Here is a 20487-nt window from a genome sequence, read left to right as displayed (position 1 = left end):
GGGACATCTAACTTCTTTCTAGGAAACTGTCTCATGATATTTCCTTGAAAGGTTTGACAGTGTTTAATATATATGGGATTTTAAGTGCTCCTTATTATGTCTTAATTGATTGAATTTCAACATGCTTTACATATGTGGGTTCTGCAGTATCGCACGTTTCATATTGTTAAGATATGCCACATACTGTTAATGAGTAATATTTATCCAGTATTGGATCTTTCATAAATTCACATGCTTGAATCATCCCTGTCGTCGAAGTGGGAGTCCCACGGTACATAAAATAGCAATAAATAATAAATATTTTTTTTTGCCATAGGCTATAATGGAGTCAGAGCTTGCTCATATAGCCTATCCATGTCCTTTTGTGAAAGGACCCAAACCTGCCTGCTGTCCAATCAGGCACCAGCACCCTCTAGAACCTTCTCCAGAGAAGCTCCCTTCCTCAGATTTTCTACCGCACGTCGTGTGAAGGGAGTCTCCCTGAGCTCTGCTCAGTTTTTTCTTCTACTTCAGAGATTTTCTCTCAAGAAAACTTCAAATATGTCAGATTCTTCTAGAAAAGGCCTTTTCCGCCCTTGCAAGACCTGTGGGAAGAAAAGGCTCCATGTGGATGACCCACATAAGGAATGCTTGTACTGTCTCTACCCACAACATCAGGTTAAGGACTGCAAGATATGTCGCACCTTCTCCACAAAGACCCTCAGAGACCGGGAGGGCAGACTCCTGACGTGGTTACAGGCCAAATCCTGTACTTCAGGTGAGGAGAGTGGGTCAGAGAGGCCACATAAAAGGTCCAGATCTGAGGACCTAGGCCACACTGAAAAATCCAGAAAGAGGCAGAAATCTCATCATGGGAAGGCCTTACAAACTTCGGTTTGCTCTGAGCCTTCTTCTCCTCTTCAAAAGAAAGAGTCTTACCATCTAACTCCTTCTTCAGAGCCTTCTATTTCTGCAAAGATGACTCTGAAAATTAGAACATCGACGACGACACAGTCGACGACAGTGACGACGACGACGGTATCTACATCTACCGTCTCTACTTCATCGTCAACGAGACCATCGTCAGCGTCGACGACCTTAACATCGACAGTAAGGGGTTCGATCCCTTCTATCCAGATTCCATCGGCACCGTCGACGACTGCCCCGTCGACTATAGCGTCATTCTCATCGGTGCTATCGCCATCGACGGGGTCAAAGAAGCTACCGTCGACGACACTACCGTCGACGACACTACCGTCGGCGAGACTATCGTCGGCGAGATCGTCGGCGGCGAAACCATCGTTGGCGACTCCACTGTCGACGAGACCACCGTCGACGGAAAAATCTGCACCATCAACGGCTGCATCAACTTTAACGCCATCAAAAGCAGTGATGGCTAGTGGACACGTTGAGGCCATTCCTACCTCTTCCAGGTCTCCAGCTCTCCGAGCTATGGTCAGCATCAGGAATCTGCCTGCACAGGACGTATATCCTATCGCCACATCTCCAAACAAGGTGACGGCTTTACTACCCAGTCATCTTCTCGACTGGGAGGAATCGGACGAAGGTCCTTTTGGAGATGCGCATAGCCCTTCGCAGCTCCATGTCAAGTATCAAGATGACGATGAGGAGAATGAGTACGAACAGTATCAGCCATACTACTCTCATCAGGACCAATATTATGAAACACGGGAGCCTCAACACAGAGACACCGTAGAAATGCCTTCCTCCTTAATTCAGGATTTACAATCCATGCTTCAGGATTATAGGAGAAGGTTTCCAGCGGAAGGCCAACCACAGGTACCGGCCTCTACGGTGACGCCAGGAAATGCTCCTCCTCCTCCAGCTACTCCAAGATCAACATCTCACTCAGTGTTAGCTGCACCCCCCAGAGATGAAGGGTCCACTTCAGGGGAGGAAGAACAAGAAGAAGGAGAAATTTCTACTCCACAACATCCTACAGAGGAATGGGATGATTACTTGGCTCCCACTCCTTCACCACCACCTCCTCGCCCCTCTGATTCTCCACCCGAGGACATAGGTGGTTTCCATAATCTTATGGACAGAGCCGCAGTACGTTTTCATCTACCAACATCTGTCTCCCAGTCGGAATGCTTCCTACATGACTTCAAAGAACAATCACGGAAGTCGGTACGGTCCATTCCGATTATTGATTACATTTGGAGCGAGGGCACAAAGATTATGCGGAATCCGGCTACTGTTCCTCCAGTTCCACAAAAACTGGATAAAAAATATAAGGCGACCCAAGATTCTCCGGCATGCCTTACTGGCCATCCAAAGCCTGATTCGGTCATCTCACAGGCTGCTCAAAGGCGCTCCAAAAATCCATCAACGGCTATATCCACCCCTCCAGACAAGGAAGGTCGCAGACTAGATAATATTGGCAAGAGATTCTCCTCAATGTCTGCAATCACTGTCAGGGCAGCGAATTCATTAGCAATTTTGGGCCGATATCATCGTCAAATGTGGTCCGACATGCAACCTTTCCTGGACCTCATCCCAGAAAATAAACAGGAAGAGGCACGTAAAATCTTACAGGAAGGTGAGCGGGCATCGGAAGAGATTATTGACTGCACACTGGACATAGCCTCTACGGGTTTCCGCCAACTAGCGGGCTCTTTCACAGGCACCGGCTATGCTCCCTCAATGCCCACAACATCAACGAATAGGAGCAAACATTTCCAACTTCATCCAAGATTGGAAGAAGATAACATCGGACAAGTGGGTGCTAGATATAGTGACAAGAGGTCATACCCTGGAGTTCACAGAAAAGCCACTGCTTCACCCACCAACAGCAGGCAGCTCTCTCCATCTTCGTCTGCTTCAAGCGGAAATCATCAGCCTTCTAGAAAAAGGGGCTATAGAGGCAGTTCCCCTGCAGCAACGAGGTCTGGGATTCTACTCCCGTTTTTTCCTCATAAGAAAGAAGTCGGGAGAGTGGCGTCCTATTTTAGACCTCAGGAAGCTCAACAAGTTCCTTCGGAAACAATCCTTCAGGATGATCACACTGTCAGATATCTTGCACCTCTTAAACCCTGGAGATTTTCTGACAACCTTAGATCTTCAGGACGCCTACTTCCACGTTCCAATACACCAAAAACATCGCAAATATCTCCGTTTCACAGTAGCCGGTGCCCATTATCAATTCAGAGTCCTGCCATTTGGCCTCAGATCAGCTCCGAGAATCTTCACGAAATGCCTTGCCCCAGTCGCAGCCTCCCTCAGAAGCAAGGGTTTCCAAGTGTTCCCTTACCTGGACGACTGGCTAATAAAAGCTCCGTCATCCCTACTAGCCTCAAAAGCCACAGATGCCTGCCTAAAACTATTCAACAGTTTGGGTCTAACGGTGAACCTACAAAAGTCAGTCGTGCTCCCCGCATGCAGGAGAGTTTTCCTGGGAGCAGAATTGGAAACTATCCAAAACAAGGCATATCTTACCCTAGCAAGGCAGCAGAAGCTGACTCAATTAGCGGTCACAATCTCCACAAGAAAGTTCGTTTCAGTACGACTATTCAAATCGCTTCTGGGCATGATTTCCTCAGCCATAGTCCTAGTACCGCTGGCAAGACTCAAGATGAGACCTCTACAAGAAGAAATACAACTCCAATGGACCCAGTCACAAGGATCCTTCGACGATTTAATAACCATCACACCAAGGATTCGGCAGGAGTTGGAATGGTGGTCCCACATCAACCACCTCTCCCACAGTCTAACCTTTCTGGCACCAGTAGCAGATTTCGTTATCACCACGGACGCCTCCCTGGAAGGATGGGGAGGCCACTTACAGGACATGCGCATTCAAGGCAAATGGTCCAAGCTCCAAAAAGAGATGCACATAAATCTTTTAGAACTGAAAGCGATTCACCTTACGCTCAAAGCTTTTCTGCCACGCATCGCAGGATCATCCGTGTTAGTCAGAACAGACAACACAACAAGCATGTTCTACATCAACAAGCAGGGAGGAACAAGATCCCTCTCCCTCTCAAGGGAAGCTCAATCTCTCTGGAACTGGCTCACACAGAACAACGTCCGCCTCAGGGCAGAGCACCTGGCGGGGGTCAACAATGCTCTAGCGGATTCTCTCAGCAGGACAGACGACAACTGTCACGAGTGGGAACTCAACCAGACCATACTCGAGAGCATTTTTCAACAATGGGGTCGGCCGATCCTAGACCTGTTCGCCACCAACCTGAACGCCAAATGCCAGTTTTACGCCAGTCGATACCCACTCCCGAGGTCGTGGGGAAATGCTCTTTTGATAAGATGGTCAGGGATCTTTGCATACGCTTTTCCCCCCATTCCATTAATTCCCAGACTCCTCAGGAAAATGAAGACCGAAGGCTGCAAGATCATTCTCATAGCCCCCAAGTGGCCGAGACAGTACTGGTATACGGAGCTTCTCCTCCGGTCAATAGCCAATCCAGTCCGTCTCCCATGCAACCACAATCTTCTCTCGAAGAATCAGGGCCTCATCTTACACCCCGACCCAACTTCACTGCACTTGCATGCTTGGCTCCTGAGTTCAGAGAGTTCCAAGATATGAACATCAACCAAGAATGTAGGCTCATATTATCTAAAGCGCGAGCGGAGAGCACGAATAAGACATACAAATTAAAATGGAAGAGGTTCTGTGTTTGGTGTTCTCAGAACAATTTTCACCCTTTTCAAATCAATCCTGAGCAAATTCTTCCTTATCTGCTCTCTCTTTCCAAGGCTGGTCTTTCATATGCATCAGTCAAGATTCACCTCGCAGCTATAGCCTCTTACAGACGATCGGCTGGCATGCCGTCTATTGTTTCAACCAGAGTCATCAAACAGTTTATGAAAGGACTGTTCCGCACCTTTCCTCCAGTTCGCTTACCTCCGCCAGAGTGGCACCTTAATATTGTTCTCTCCCAGCTCATGAAAGCCCCTTTTGAACCCATCCATAGAGCTGAACTCAAGTACTTAACCTGGAAAGTATCAACCTTGCTCGCTCTCACTTCTACCAGAAGAGTCAGTGATATACAAGCGTTCACTACTAAAGAGCCCTTTCTAGTTTTTTCTGAGGATTTTGTTATGCTCCGAACCAATCCTAGATACATTCCCAAAGTTCCATCTTCATTCCATCTCAATGAACCAGTTATTCTACGAACCTTTTTTCCAAACCCTACTACGATAGCAGAGAGAACTCTCCATTCTTTGGACATTAAGCAATGCCTAAAATTTTACCTGCAAAGTACCAAGAACATCAGAAAATCAGACCAACTTCTAGTATCTTATTCTCTGGGACGTCAAGGAACAGGAGTAACCAAGGCCACTGTAGCCCGATGGATTTCTTCCACAATCCAAAGGAAAACCCTTGACTAGGCGCCCGAGAGCCCACTCTACAAGAGCAGTCTCCACATCGGCTGCTTTGTTTCAAGGTATTGCCCTTGAAAACATTTGCCAGGCGGCGACATGGAAAACCACACACTCCTTTACGCAGCACTATTGTTTGGAGTCATCACAAAGAACAGACTCTCTAGTAGGACAAGCTGTGCTACGCCATCTCTTTCATTAAGGTGAGACCTTTCCTTAGTCATAGTCATATGGTTTAAGATGCAGATAACCATGTTTCTATTGTGTTTCCTGGTGAATTATCTACAGTGTACGTATGTATGTACTTATTAATGTGTATGCAGATAGATGAATTTTATCTATATTTATATATCTATATATGCACGTACTTACAGTATCTGTATTCCTTCGTAACTCACGCTCAGAAATGATGAGTTTTCTATAAAGGTATTATTATTATTATTATTATTATTATGATGATTATTATTAACTTTAATTGAGATAGAGGGTCCTCATGCTCGCACCCTCCACCCACGCTGGATACAATGTTTATCAACCATACTGCTGTCTATTCAGATTCAAGCATGTGAATTTATGAAAGATCCAATACTGGATAAGAAAACAAGTTACTTACCTGTAACTACAGTTATCCAGTATTGGTATCTTTCATAAATTCACATGCGACCCACCCGCCTCCCCTTTGATGCTCGCATTCCTCTCAGGTTTTTTAATTTTTCACTCCCGTGCTGGAAAATCTGAGGAAGGGAGCTTCTCTGGAGAAGGTTCTAGAGGGTGCTGGTGCCTGATTGGACAGCAGGCAGGTTTGGGTCCTTTCACAAAAGGACATGGATAGGCTATATGAGCAAGCTCTGACTCCATTATAGCCTATGGCAAAAAAAAATATTTATTATTTATTGCTATTTTATGTACCGTGGGACTCCCACTTCGACGATGGGGATGATTCAAGCATGTGAATTTATGAAAGATACCAATACTGGATAACTGTAGTTACAGGTAAGTAACTTGTTTTCTTATACATTATTAATATATTCTCTCTTGTCCACAATGTGATATTCATTGACATCCGTAAACAGAGACTATCTCCACCTATTTGCAGGATCCTACAATACTCTTTACAGAGAAATATCCCAAAAATATTAATAAAATTAGTGCTCACCTCAAAGGAAACATGCTCAAGTCCTTTTTAATAAACTCAGTTATGGTTAGGTTAAATTAATCTTTGGGCAGAAAAGACATGCTTTAATTCTTTCCATAAAATTAATCCAACCTGAAAATGGGCTTCTTTCAGCATTTCCAACATTCAAGGGACAAATTGGTACTGCCTTACTAGCACGAAAGGATGCTTCAGTATCTCAAAGTGCCAGTTAGGGCAGTCATTTTTGTCATGCTTTTCCATAAGAATCCCACAGCACAAGCTGTTCTTTTTTGGTTTTTATGCTCTTAAAAATCTTTGTCACAGAGTTTTTTCATTTGTATTGAAATCTGTGGTGAACTAGACCTTTTGCTAAGTTAATATTATCAATGTTCATCCTTTTCTGCAAGGTGGAGTCTTTCAACAAGAATTCACATGCAGTCCTTTTTTTTGTCTTTTGGATAGCCATACTGCTGAGGAGTGTGACATTTGTCATAGATAGTAACAGACTGAGAGACTATGGCAACTCTTTTGCGGCCTACTACAAAGTGTGGCAGAAGTGCAGACCTTCTACCTCAATTTTCCAACACAGCAACATTTTCAGGGTTTCATTTTGAACCTTATTGGAACTCACTAGGGGACCTTCAGGGTACCTTTTCCTTTTGAGCCTCACAAGCTAGGAACAAGCTGTCCATGAATCTTCTAGGCACAAGAAATGAGCTGCTCTTTTGAAAGCTGCTAAAAATCTGGCTGTATCCTCATGTTAATTGGGAGTAGTAGTAGTAGTTCCTCTGGTTCTTTAAAGCATCGGGACACTAGCTCCGCACTTCACAAATCCAGTTCTTTAATTCACTTCATTCACTTGAGAGCCAAGGTTCCATAACAGTTATCACTCCTGTTAGCCATTGTTAGATTCAGTGTCAAAGATGGTGAGCACTACCAGCAACTTGCTGGATATTGAGACACCAATGGCTTTTGTGATCCTGCCCAACATTGAGGACTTCAGCTTCAAAGCATAGTTTGCACCAGAGAGTTAAGATCATGAGTCCTACATTTCCAACAAGACCACACTTGATATTGGAAGCTCCTTCTTCAGTGCAGGAGATCTGAATAAGATGCTTTGTTTTCAAAATGCGAAAAAAGATGAGATAACATCCAACTGAGGGTGCCTATCATCTTTCCAGGTCCCATCGGAGCCAGAAACCCTCCCTCTTACCAAAAGAGCAAGTGGAGGTCACCATGGATGTTTCCTTGTCTCCAGCCTCACACACAGAACCAGTACAGGGTCCTGTATTTTTCCTAAAAGCAGTTCTCTTTTGAAGTATGTAGTAATGGATGCAGTGGGTGAAAATGGCCATCATGATTGTCTTTATGCACTCCTCCTCTGTGGGAAAGCGAGCACATGAACTCCTTGAGGGAGATCTTCAAAGGTGTACATGCACAGCTAGGATGCTGTATAAGGTCCTTGTTAGAGTCCTTATTTCAATATAAAAGTATATTTTGAAGGAATCGTTTTAGTATTGAATCAAACTCGCAGTGTAGCAATGTCATGGCAAGTCCTTTCTGCTCATGGGATCAGGTTTGTAGCATCCAGCAGGTTTTTATCCCCAAGTACTCTCCCTCAAACCAGATCCGTAGCTAAAGTGCTAGACCATCCTTTGTCAGGTGATTATATGGCAGAATATAATCTGACAGAAATATAGTGTCCTTAACATTATTTAAAGAAATATCACCCCATTGGGGTGATTTTCTCTTAATAACTTTAATTGGGCAATGTTTCTGTTAACAGTTTTTAGGAGTAGGTAATTATGGTAGACAGGATTATGATCATAGTATTCTGGTATTTTACCTTTTCAGGGACCGCCGGTTTTGGATCCCACACAAATGATGCAGTATAAAATATGTATGCAGACAATACTCAAATTCTGATGAACATCAGGTGGCTGTAGGGGAGCCGCTAACCAGTTTGCCCCTTGTACTGGAATCAGTTTTTTTGGTTGTGAACCCTAATTTCTTTTAAGTGGAATCCAGGTAAATTTGAGGGTTTTTTAACTCAGTACTGCTGCATTCTGTTTTTGGTTTGCTTGTGTGGGCCTTACCTTGTGGGTTAAGAAAGAATTTGGGCATCGTTTTGTAAGCAGATTTTTCCCTTTCTATTTAGTTCACCTTAGTTACAAAAGCTATTTTTACTCTTTATGAGCATTAAGTAAAATATTCTCCTTTGTAGTTTCTCACAAAAATAATTCAATTAAAGCTCTAGTTCTGTCTTGGCTGGACTTTTGCAATTCAGTGTATTTCAGCTTCCCTGCTAAACATCTGTCTAGATTACATTACATTAAGGATACTGCAGCTCAAACAGTGGTCAGCCTAAGCCAATTGATTCTATCTCTTCCTATTTTCAAAAGATACATTGGTACCTGTGAGGAAGAGGATCCCCTTTAAAACTCGGTGTATCCTTTGTTGGGTGTATTGTGCTTAATTACCATTGCTTCTTTCCAGACGTTTTCTGTGTTATAATTCTCCTTGTCCTTTGAATTCTTCTGTTGGTTTGAGTGCTCTAGAGAGGAAAATAAAGGTGTTTACTTTCTACAGCACCATGAGAACATTTTGGGTGTCTTCTGCACTGCTCACAAATAAACCTTTTGATAGATCAAAATGGACAGCACACACATGCACCCACAAAAGGGCACGACTGTGACAAAAAGCTTTTCCCAAAGGTACAATGCCGGACATCAGGGAGGGGTGTCTCCCAACAGTGCCATATTGGCAGAAGTAGCAACATCAAAGCATGATTCCAACAGTGACCAAAACATCAGTCCTCAGCAGTAGGTAACAAACAACTGTGCTGTTGGCACTGTCACAAACCATAGTGGAACAACTTGCACCATCTTCTATTGTGGCCGAGGATATCAGAAGACAAAAGGGTATTTGACATTATACAGAATGATTACACTCTGGTTTTGGACCTTCCGCCAAATATTCCCACAAACACTAAGCCTCTTCACATGGAGTTACTGATTCAAGAGGCTTGTGCTCAGTATGAAAAGGTTCTGGAACATCTGAAAATAAAGAAATAATGTAACTCTTCTACTTGTAATGCTAAAATGGGTAGAAGGAAGCTTCATAAGCATAGTACTCAGAACAACTGTGAAAAAATGAAAGGTTCATGATACTCAGATTTGTGCAGTGGACTTAAAAATGGCAGAATTTCCTAAGTGGAGTGCAGTGATGCTCTATAAATAGTTTTAAGATCAAAATTCAAACACCATCATTACCTGTTAAGAGCTCTACCCTCTACCTTTATAGCTGTATCAAACGCCTCCTCCAAATTCATGACAGTGGTGGATGATCTGCTCAATGTGAAACATACTCTTTTTTTCCCTATGTCTGGACGATTGGTTACAGAAATCAAAGTTGTGACAAATGTGTTAAAACACTTCTCGATAACTCCCTCAAATTTGTATAATCTGGGTCCCTGGGTAAACTAAAGAAACTATACAAAATATGCGTCTGCACTCTTGAGAGAGAGTTCTTAATGGAGGTTAATGATGAACGGATCATAAAGTGTGTCCTTTGGAATGTACGCTGCCTTTTTTATATTAGAAATGTCTTCTTCTATGGACTTCCTTCTGTGACAAGATGTTTTCCAAAAAATCTGCCTCACAGTGGGGCTCTGGTGGATATCATGTTTGCCTTCAAGGATAATATCTAGTTGCCATAGTCAAAATTTTCAAACCTCTGTGGTCGATGGTGTAGCAGTTCTTGGGCCCTTGGGTCTACTGTGATTGTGCTGTGTTTATTTACCTATTTCGCTCACTGTCAGGGTTCTAAGAAAAAAATAGCAGATGCCAGTTAGTGGTGATTTTTCTAGTCCCCAGCTAACCAAGGAAATCATTTTTCCATCTTTTCAGACATATGTCTGTGGGCCCGAGTGAATCTCTCACGGCTTCATCCCTCCTTTATTTATTTTCTTCAGCTGCATTGTTTGTTCTGAGGTTGTACATGCATTATGAAGTCCTGTCATTTGATCTGTTTCCGTAGCTGATGTTCTGGCAACGATCTCCAGTTTGTGATCCAGTGAGAGTCGTAGATTTCTTGAGGGAGGGATTGCAGTTTGGCCTTTCTGTGCCACCTTCCTTAGGTCAGCCGACTGCCTGAAGGACGTTCAGAGAAACTTACGCAGAGGTTGATCTCACAGAGTAGTATTCCCTAGCAAGTCCCTTATTGTAAAATCATTTTAGTAATAAATAGGGGTTTTGGTCGTCTGATGGTGCTTTGTTTTTAATCACACTTTTTTCCATTGAACAGTCTTTGGTATTTTTTTTCTTGATTTTATGTGACCTTTTGTGGTGTTGACAGTCCTATCTGTATTAGCTTCTGAGACTCCTGGGTTGTAGCTAACCATGACCTCAGCACTGAACATCTGCCATTTACAAGTCTTCTCTGGGATGGATATCACAAGTACAGAGACTGCAACAACTATTCCCTGCTGTAAAGGCAAGTTGAGCCTTTTTTATGTCTTCTCTGCATGAGTTCTGAACAGAATGCACTACTTGCAAGACAAGGCACATATATGGGCGGATACTGTGTCTTAGCGATGTATGAGTGTCTTGAGAAAAATGGAAATGAAAGGAGCACTTGTGAGGATCACTTGCCAAATGCGGAGAAACAGAGAGGGAAAATTAAGACACAGGCAAAATCAAATATAGTACAGTGTACTAGGCAGCAGGTGGGTGGAAGTATATCTAGTTGTAACAGGTTGTTCCTTGAAAATACAGGCAAGGTAAACTGATGCAATTGAGCTGTAAGCTAGGGACAAGACAAGCTGTAGCAAACTGTAACAGGGGGCCAAACACAAGATGTACGAGAGTAGATTGCAGCAAACAGTTAAGGACAAGCATATCAGAATGTTAAAACAATGCCGTGCAAGCTGACAATTAGCTACAAAACAGGGCACTAAATATTTGACATAACTACAAAGACAGTCTAGAAGACCTGGACTGATCCTCATATTTTTGTCTGTGGTTCTTTGATCAGGGCTATAGATCTTGGACATGTGACCTATGTGACAAGATGCAGAAGAAGATAAAGAGGGAGAGGAAATTCACCATGGTGTCTGCCCTGTTAAAGAAGACATAGGGAGACTCACATTCCAGCTACAGTTCGAGGTTGAGAATAAGATTATCATCTTTAGACACAAATAAGAGAGGAGACATCTTATTGAGAGGAACGAGAGAGCAGCTGACTCTTCTACCACCTCTTTTGAGTCTTTTCCTACTCTGTAGCCAATTTCTTACATGTGGTTCCCCACTGCTGGTGATTCTGCTTAGCAAATAGAGAAATGTAAAGAGGCTGTATTGAGGATTTTTGACTCTCGTCTGGCTAAATTGCCTTTGTTGGGGCCTAAATAAGTTGAGACATTATCTGTGATGTCAGTCTGCAATGCTTTCATTTTGACAACTTTGAGTACACTGTCAGCACTGGTGGACCTCACTCATTTTTCAGGCCTGTGGATTTGACATCAATAAAGTTGTCATCACCACCAAGATCAGATAGAGTAGGAGAGAGTTCTTGAAGATGGAGGATTCTGACTTCTACTCTGTCTGTTACAAAACAGAGGAGTGTGAAATTGTGTAAGGAAAGGGATTTTCCCAGCATTCTTAAAGTAACTTCGAAGTCTGCTTTCTAGAGCCTTTAGGTTCATTTTCCAAAGCATTAGACCTTTCTAACCATGTGGAGGAGATTGTGATTCTCCAGATGATTGGATTTCACTACCTCTTGAATCTAATATAAGAATGTTCCTAGATCGAAGGAATGCTGCTGGGTTAGACACATTGACTGAGACTGACCTTGCACTTCCGGGGATGCCTGTTTCTGTTGAGCAAGCTCATTATTTAGCAGACATAATCCTTTTTCACAGAGACTCTTACTGATGAGCAGTCTACTGATAATAAAATACCTTTCAATGAACATCTGGTTGATCAGTTGAATGAGCCTTGCTCAAAGCCTTTCAGCTTCTGATGTCCTTGGCCCAGGCATCTACGAAATCTACGAAATCTAAAGAAGCTGTTTATGATCCGCCCTGTTTGTCATCTCATCCAGTTCCAGAGAGCCTTACTTTGCAGGTTTTGCTTAGCAAGCTTGCTTAAACAAAATACAATATCTGCTTATCCCCCAATATAGATTTGAGTCAGGAAGGCTTTCCTAGGAAGAAAATGATTACTTCTTGGAGTTTTGATTTGCAGTCTACAATGTGCCTGCTGTTCCTTATGTACATGTATTGTGCGACATGGCTGGCTTGAGCTTTTGTTCTGAGGAGAGACAGCTAAGTTAAGTAACGTATTCTTGTTCTATGCCTCTGATCTATTGGTCTGGCTTACTTTTCACATGAAGACTGGTGTTAGAAATTGGGTCTCTAGTTGGTAGAAGTTTGCACCCTGTCCAAGTAGGGACCACAATCCCAGTCATGGTAAGTCAAATACACTCCCTGTGCTCACCTTCTGATAGCTTGGTACAAAACAGTCAGGCTTAACTTAAGAGGTATTGTGTAAAGTATCTGTGCAACACTTGAGTTACAGTAACACAATGAAAGACACCACAAAAAGACTCCACGCCATTTTAGAAAATATCTATCTGAGTAAAGCAAGACCAAAATGACAAAAATTCAATAAGTAGAACTCAGGATATGAATTTGAAAAGATTAAATATAAAAACAGTGCTTAGAATTCACTACCGGTCAAAAGGTTACTTGACGTAGCGAGAGACCGGTACAAATCCAAAGTTCAGGCCGACACTGATGGAGGGTAGGCCAGCTACAGCACCCACGCAGGGTCTGCTGAAACAGTACCTTGGATGGAGCAAGCGTCGATGCCAAGGAGCGAAGGCGATGCTTCAGTATCTCCTACGCATTCGTGTCACTGTATTGTCATTGAGTCTCACAGTTGGGTCCTGTGTTAGCTTTGAACTCCCTTGAGATTAATGTGATGCGTCATTGTCAAGCCACGCAGACTGTGGATCTGCTGTCGTCAAGCAGCCTCTGCATTAGAGGAGCAACTCGTCAATTTTTCACATGCATTTGGGTCAATGCATCGTTTTTTTAATAGAAAACGGCCGCAGAACACACTTCTGAAGTCCTGGACTGGAGGGGGTCATCTCAGGCATGGGTAGGACTCACAGATGACAGAGTCCAGCAGCCCCAGGAGAGTTGCAGGCAGTCTTTGATGTCCCTGAGACTGCCGTAGAACAGAGGGCAAGCCAACAAGCCATTGGAGAACCTTGAGTTCACGGATGTAGAGAACAGGTCCAGTCCTTCTCACTTCAGGCAAGAAGCAGCAGGTCAGCACAGCAAAGCAAGTAGCAAAGTGCCAGTTTCTCCAACAGCACAGCATACACCAAGCAGTAGGCCAACACAGGAATGTAGTTAGTGGAGTGGCAGTCCCTCGTGGCAGCACAGCAGTAATTCCTGGCAGAATGTCCTTAATTCCAGTAGAATTCTGCTTTGGTTAAGTTTGGGGTCCAGTACTTATACCCAAATGTGCCTTTGAAGCCTGGGAGACTTCAAAGAGGCCTTTGAAGATCACAAGGTCCCTGACCTTCCTTCCCTGGCTCCAGACACTCTACAGGGGGTATGCAGCCCTTTGTGTGAGGAGAGGCACACCCCTATTCAGGTGTAAGTGTTGGCTGCTCCTCCTTGCCTAGCCCAGGAAGACCCAGCAACCTAGTGATGGGCGAGCAGGATGCAAATGCCAAATCCCAGAACCCTTTGTGTGTGATTGTGTAGACTGAATGCATAAACCTCAGCTGCCACCCACCCCAGATGTGTATTCAGAGACAGTCAGAGGCACAGAATGGTTAAAGTAAGAAAATGCCAACTTTCTAAAAGTGACATTTTCAGACTTCCAATTTAAAATTCGACTTCACCCTCAGTTGTGATTTTAAATTGTGAGTGCAGAGACACCAAACTCCAAATTTCTTTATTTTCCCAATTGGAAGTTACACTTAAAGGTTGCTTCACAGTAACACCAATGGTGACCTATGGGAGAGATAGGCCTTAAAGTAGTGAAAAACTAATTTAATTGTTTTTCACCACCTGCACATGCTAAACTTAAAAGCACATGTTCAACTTTTTAAATACATTGCACCCTCCCCGGATGCTAACTAGAGCCTACCTTAGGGGTGACATATGTAATAAAAAGGGAGGTTTGGGCCTGGCAAGTGAGTGCACTTGCCAGGTTGAAATGGGAGTTGAAAGCTGCACACACAGGCTCTACAGTGGCAGGCATGAGGCATGCTTAGAGGGCTACTGTAGTGGGTGTCACAGTTAGTGCCATAGGCCCATTAGTAGCATTTAATTTACAGGTCCTGGGCACATATAGTGCATTTTACTAGGGACTTACAAGTAAATGAAATATGCCATTGTGGATAAGCCAATGTTACCGTGTTTAGAGTACAGAGCACCTGCACTTTAGCAGTGGTCAGCAGTAGTAAAATGCACAGAATCCTAAGGCCAGCAAAAATGAAGTCTGAACAACAGGAGGTCAAAAGGCAAAAAGTCAGAGGCAACCACGTCAAGGATGCCACGTCTAACAACTGTCATTCCCATATTTTTCTGAGACTTCCTTAAAAGACCCAAATTGGTTTATTAGATGAGTAATTATTTTTTTAAATGTTGAAATTCTAAGATAATTTCACAATATCAGTCACTTCCTGATCCGTGTTTATTGATATAGCATTTGATTTTGTATTGGCATGTCTCACCTAATTGTTTTCCAGTGCTTAGCATTATTACTAATGTGAATTGTAACCGCTCAATTCATTTTATGGTTAAAATGTGTGCGAAGTAGTCTCCATTCGTTTTGGAGTCTTCACAAAAATTGTCACACATTGCCCAATGCTCCACATATCTCTATGTATCATCAATTTTAGATGACATGCCTAATCAGTGTATGGTAGGGTGATTAGCCTGTTCAGAGCCAGTGAGGATACATATGTTCTTTCAGTGGAATTTCTCGATGAAATGTTCTCCTCTCTTGTTAATTCCTTGATTTGCATGTACACTTAGATCAATACCCTAGATTTCTTCCATCGACATCTGTTACTCTTGGTCATTGTCATCATGTAAAATTATTACATTAAAACATTTTGAATCAGTTTTGTTATGTTGACATAGTTAAACTAAGGTTTGAATTACTAATTCAAACTTTTACATAAGTTGTTTTTCTTTTCAGAACTTCTTACTCAAATTTAAACTGTATCGACCGGTCTCAAAGAGGGACAATCCTCCCTTTGTAAACATAGAGCAAGCAGCATTATGAATTAGTACAGAGCTTAAAAGCTGTGCAGTCTGTCTTCCAGCCAGTTCATGATAGTACACCTACCTTAGTCTGCCACCTGGCTGAGGCCTGTTCTGAAGTTTGTGTTCTAGACCCTGCTAATACTATATGCTTTTGCACCAACATTTCTTCGAACGTTGTTCTGAAAGTTCCGTAGATACTCTTTCTGCATTATTTTAACTCTAGTGGCAGGCTGTCTTCCTAGACAGAATCTTTTTGCCTGAACTTCAGATATAATGTGTATTTACAGCTGGCTCCTTCTGTTCATCTGGGTAGGTCCTTGCTCTTCAAAGGTGCTAGAGATGTCTGATATAATGGTTTCTATCTCTTCACGCAGATTTACTTTTAATTAGAAGAATTGATTGCTTGTTTGATTTCGGGTATGTAACCTCAGTTTCTCATCTGATTTACCTCCCTTCCTTCCGGTATTTTGATTTTGCTCTTGTTCCTAGTCAGAGGATCCACATGTGATATCCTTAACTCACAATGTCATGTGACAATGCAACAATGTCTGTGTCCCATGTGGGCTCTGAGTAGGTTTTTTGAGTTGTATTTTTTGCCCTCCTCATTCTCCTCTGTTTCCATCCCCTCAATTCCCCAGCCCGCCCCCTTCCCCCCCCCCCCCCCCCGTCCCCCAGAGAAGATTTTAAAATTAAGGTGTCTCTAGCGGTAATGTTAGTACAAGATAGAATTTTTATCTTGAAAGAAACGTTGTTTGCATGTATTCGAATTTTTTGTGTTAGTTTGTATTGTTTGAGTCTAATCTTCGTGAGGACACCAGTACAACCAAAACAAGGGCAAGCCCTGTGTTCTGTCCGTTCTCTGCATTTCTGCGTTTGGTAACAGTTTTCTGACTGCACTGTAACTGAGAGCAGGGCTCGAATCAGTGCTTTTTAGTAAGAATTATGAAGAGGTTCAGAGTGGTCTTAAAATGTAGGAAAACCGATGGGTGGTATTGGCACATTTCTGTATAGGTTTTATTTTATGTAAACTTCCTCTTGACTCATGGAAATAATTTGAAATACAAATGGCATGTATTGGCGTGGGTCTTTCAGATCTATTGTTAAAAAGTAAACTTAACTTCTTAATTTGCTTAATGCTTATCGATAAGTGATGGTAGCTATAGTAGTCTGGTGGAATTATAAACTTAAAATGATATTATTTTTGTCACTTAATTGCATTATAAAAAGTTAAAGATTCCAGTGAAGACGTTTTATCCTGTATATTAAACCGAGAATGTACTGCAAGTAGATGTTTTGCTGCTTAATTTATTTATTGCATTTGCTTTCTTCTGTAGAAATTCCTTTGTTTCATGTGCTGAATGCGCGAATTACCTTTGGAAATGTAAATACTTGCAGTACAGCCGAGGAGACCTCACCAGCAGCTTCACCTGTGACTTCCCCAGGAGAAGAAAAAGGTAAACCAATAAATAGAGTTATCGGATATATCCCAATTTCATGAAAGCGCTTTGGGTATTACGATCAAATAGCCCAGCAAATTACCTTGATGTGTACTGTCTCGTCTGTCTGCATACTAGTTTTTAGGTCGAGCACAGCAATGCGCAAGCGCTGCTTTTCCGACGTGTTGGTATGTATCTGGGCTTTTAACAATGCCCACTGCACACCCATCACTATCACACGTTTGTGGGTTTGCCCTTCAAAAATCCTTTATTTTCATTGGTAACTGCTTTACGTTTGTCCCTCCATGCAGGCGGTTTAGTTTACCGCCTTGGACATCGCTCCTGTTACATGGCTAATTGCACTTTTGCCCATACGTTTGACTGCAAGTGAACTTCTTTCTCCTTTTGTGTGCTCCTTCACACTGATGCCGTGGTGCTTTGAATTAGCTTGCTTATGTGACACTGTATTACTTTTCATTTTCAATTTATGTGGCAAGAAAAGTCCGGTTAGGAGTATACAACGCTAATAGCTCCAACTCGAACAAATGCAAGACTTATTGCATTGCAAATGCTTGTTCTCATAGTCTTCATGTTCCTTAGCTTTTGATCTAGCTTTATTCTTTTGTCTGTTGTGTACAGGTTTTGCAATCATTTAGTGTTTTTATCTTCAACACCCTCTGCTAGAATCTTTTCCCATGCTACCTTGCTCCATGTTGTGAACTTGAATGCTAGGCTTGATGATCAGTTGAATAACACGTTTGTCTTTTTAGATCTGGTTTTCTGCACCATGCTTGCAGAAGTCGTATGCAGATTGCATTTGTAAATAAGGGATTCTGGTGCAGTAGCGATCTCCCTGTAGGGCTCCATTTGTTTTCTGCCCCATTTCTGTTATACCAAGAGTGAATGATTGCCTGTTATTCACTGTTGGTATAGGGAAAATACCCTGCGTCAACAGTCTGAGACGCATGCGCGGCTTGCAGCGCAGTAAAGGGGTGGCGTGTGGCCTGGGTGGGGGGAGTGCAGGGGACAAAAACATTTTTTTTTTACCTGACTCCCGCCTGTCACGCCGCGCTTCTGGCTCCACTTGCAGGCACAGACTCCCAGCCTGCCGTGCGGCAATCCTAAGGCTGCTTTCATGCTGCTGGTAGCATGGAAGCAGCGTTAGGATTGGCCGGAGCGCCCAGGCTTTGCGCTCCCAGGCAGGCTGGGAGCTTGAGCCTGCTGTTTCCAACCCAGCAACACAGTACCAGGTTGGAGAGAGCTCAGCTCAGCAAGACAGCTGGCCAGACACACGTGCCCTGAAGGGAGTGGTGCACAACACAGCACTCCCCCCTCCTTCCCTGTCATCCCCCATGGCCCCTCCCCTCTAAAAATAAAACAATAAGAAACATTGTTTATTATCGTTTTATTTTTAAATGTTGGTAGTTGCTGCTGCTGCTGAAGGGCAGCGCTCCTCTGCCATAGCGGAGGAGCCACCGCTGCTGACACTGCCAGTGGTACTGTCTGATAGCTGGCGTAGGCGCAGCAAGGCTTCTGCAACCTGTCATTGATTATCAAGGGCTGGCCTCAGGACGCTGCAGTGCCCTTGGCTACTTGTCAATAACCCCACGCTTTCCCAATTTGTAACCGAGTTGGGAAACAGTGGGTTAAAGGAGCAAAGACTAAAACCTCAAATCTGCGACTACGCAGCTTCGAAGTTACAGTTTCAAGAGCTGAAGGCAGAAAGAAGTGGCAGGAGTCCAAACAGGACCTGCACAGGCAGCAGGGTAAGTACAAAGGTTTTTCAATGCTGTGTATGTATTCAGGAGAGTGTGTGCCCTTCAGATAGCGTGTGTATGTGTGAGCATGTCTGTATGTCTATGCGTGAGTGAAAGTGAGATTGTGTCAATGAAGGAGTGAGTCAAAGTAAGTGACACTGAATGATAACTAGAAAGACTACAAGTGAGAATGAATGAGAGTGAGAAAGAAGTGTGTGAGACGGTCATGTCTGAGTTAGTTTTAGTGAGTCAGAGAATGAGAGAGACAGACTGAGTTAGAGTGAAAATAATAGAGTTTGAGAGTGAGATTGATAGAGAATAAGTGTGAATGAGGGAGACACAGTATGAGTTAGTCACAGTGAGTTTGAGTGAATCAGAATGAGTGTCACTGAGTGAATCAGGGAGAACAAGTGAGTCAGGCTGAGAATGAGTGAGACTGAGTGGAAATGGATGAGTTACTTTGAAATTGAGTAAGCCAGATAGTGAGTGAATCAGAAGGAGTGATACTGAGTGGAACTAAGTGAGAATAAATGAGACTGAGTGGGTCAGAGTGAGAATGAGTGAGACTGAGTCAGAGTAAATAAACCCAAGTGCATGTGTGAGTCAAAATAAGTGAATGATGCCGAGTAAGAGATTAATACTGAGTGCAAGCAAATGTGAGCGAACCCTCTGAACAAAACTCTGGCTCGCTCAATATAATTCGAGCCAAGGATTACACAACACCATTTTCAGTGGTCAGCACCTGCCACAGCTCTGGTGTACAGTTTGAAAATGGGTCCTGTGTGACTGATTGAGAGAGGTATGCAGGTGTAATGTTACAGGAAGGAGTTTTAACTCCGCCTCTGATGTTTTTGTTGGTGTACTCTTGAAAGGAAACACAGGACTCTAATCACTAAACCATTTTCAATCACAAATGTATGTTTATGCCCAAAAATAGCTTTATTTACAGCTGTCAGGAATTCACAGAAGGAATCCTGTCAAGTGTAATTTGGTTTAGTACTTTGGATTTATCTTACATTAATGCAGAGAAATATGAAGTTGTAAATCTCATATAGAGGGTGGAGAGATCAAAGCATGGTTTGCTTTGAAAGTCTGTGAACACCCACAAAATTGTGAGTTTGAGGCCGTTCACAAACTCAGATCCGACCCTTAAATTCTCTGGAAATGTTTGGTATTTAATTCAGCAAAGGGCTCAATTACCTCTTCTTCCTGGAAGGGAAAGGGAATGGGAACCTACAGATTTGGAGAGGAAGTAGGGGAAGGCAGTCCTTCATGGGAAAAATTTACAATTCCACACTGGGGAAATAGGAGACCTGGAATGATGTCTGGTAGACCTGGCATCCTTGGCAGGGCTTCCCCTGACTTTTGTTTGCCTTCTGACCTCCTGTTTGCTGACTTCTTTTTTGCTGGTTTTAGGACTCTGGGCACTTTACCTCTGCTGACCAGTTCTAAAGTGGATGTCCTCTTTCCCTAAAACATGTTACAACTGGCTTATCCACAATTGGCATATTTAATTTACTTATAAAT

General features: G+C 43.0%; 1 protein-coding gene across 1 annotated transcript in view; it reads left to right on the top strand.

Annotated features, from left to right (window-relative positions):
• ANKRD13A (ankyrin repeat domain 13A) overlaps positions 1–20487 on the top strand; it is a 352335-nt gene that overhangs the window by 204474 nt on the left and 127374 nt on the right. Inside the window, exon 12 of the mRNA XM_069214719.1 lies at positions 17102–17221. Within this exon, the coding sequence (XP_069070820.1) occupies positions 17102–17221 (120 nt within the window). The remainder of the gene's footprint in view (positions 1–17101; positions 17222–20487) is intronic.

The sequence above is a fragment of the Pleurodeles waltl genome, chromosome 11, assembly GCF_031143425.1.
Source record: "Pleurodeles waltl isolate 20211129_DDA chromosome 11, aPleWal1.hap1.20221129, whole genome shotgun sequence".
Taxonomy (NCBI): Eukaryota; Metazoa; Chordata; class Amphibia; order Caudata; family Salamandridae; genus Pleurodeles; species Pleurodeles waltl.
The sequence above is the reverse complement of the archived record's forward strand: the minus strand, read 5'-3'. Positions and strand labels throughout refer to the sequence as shown.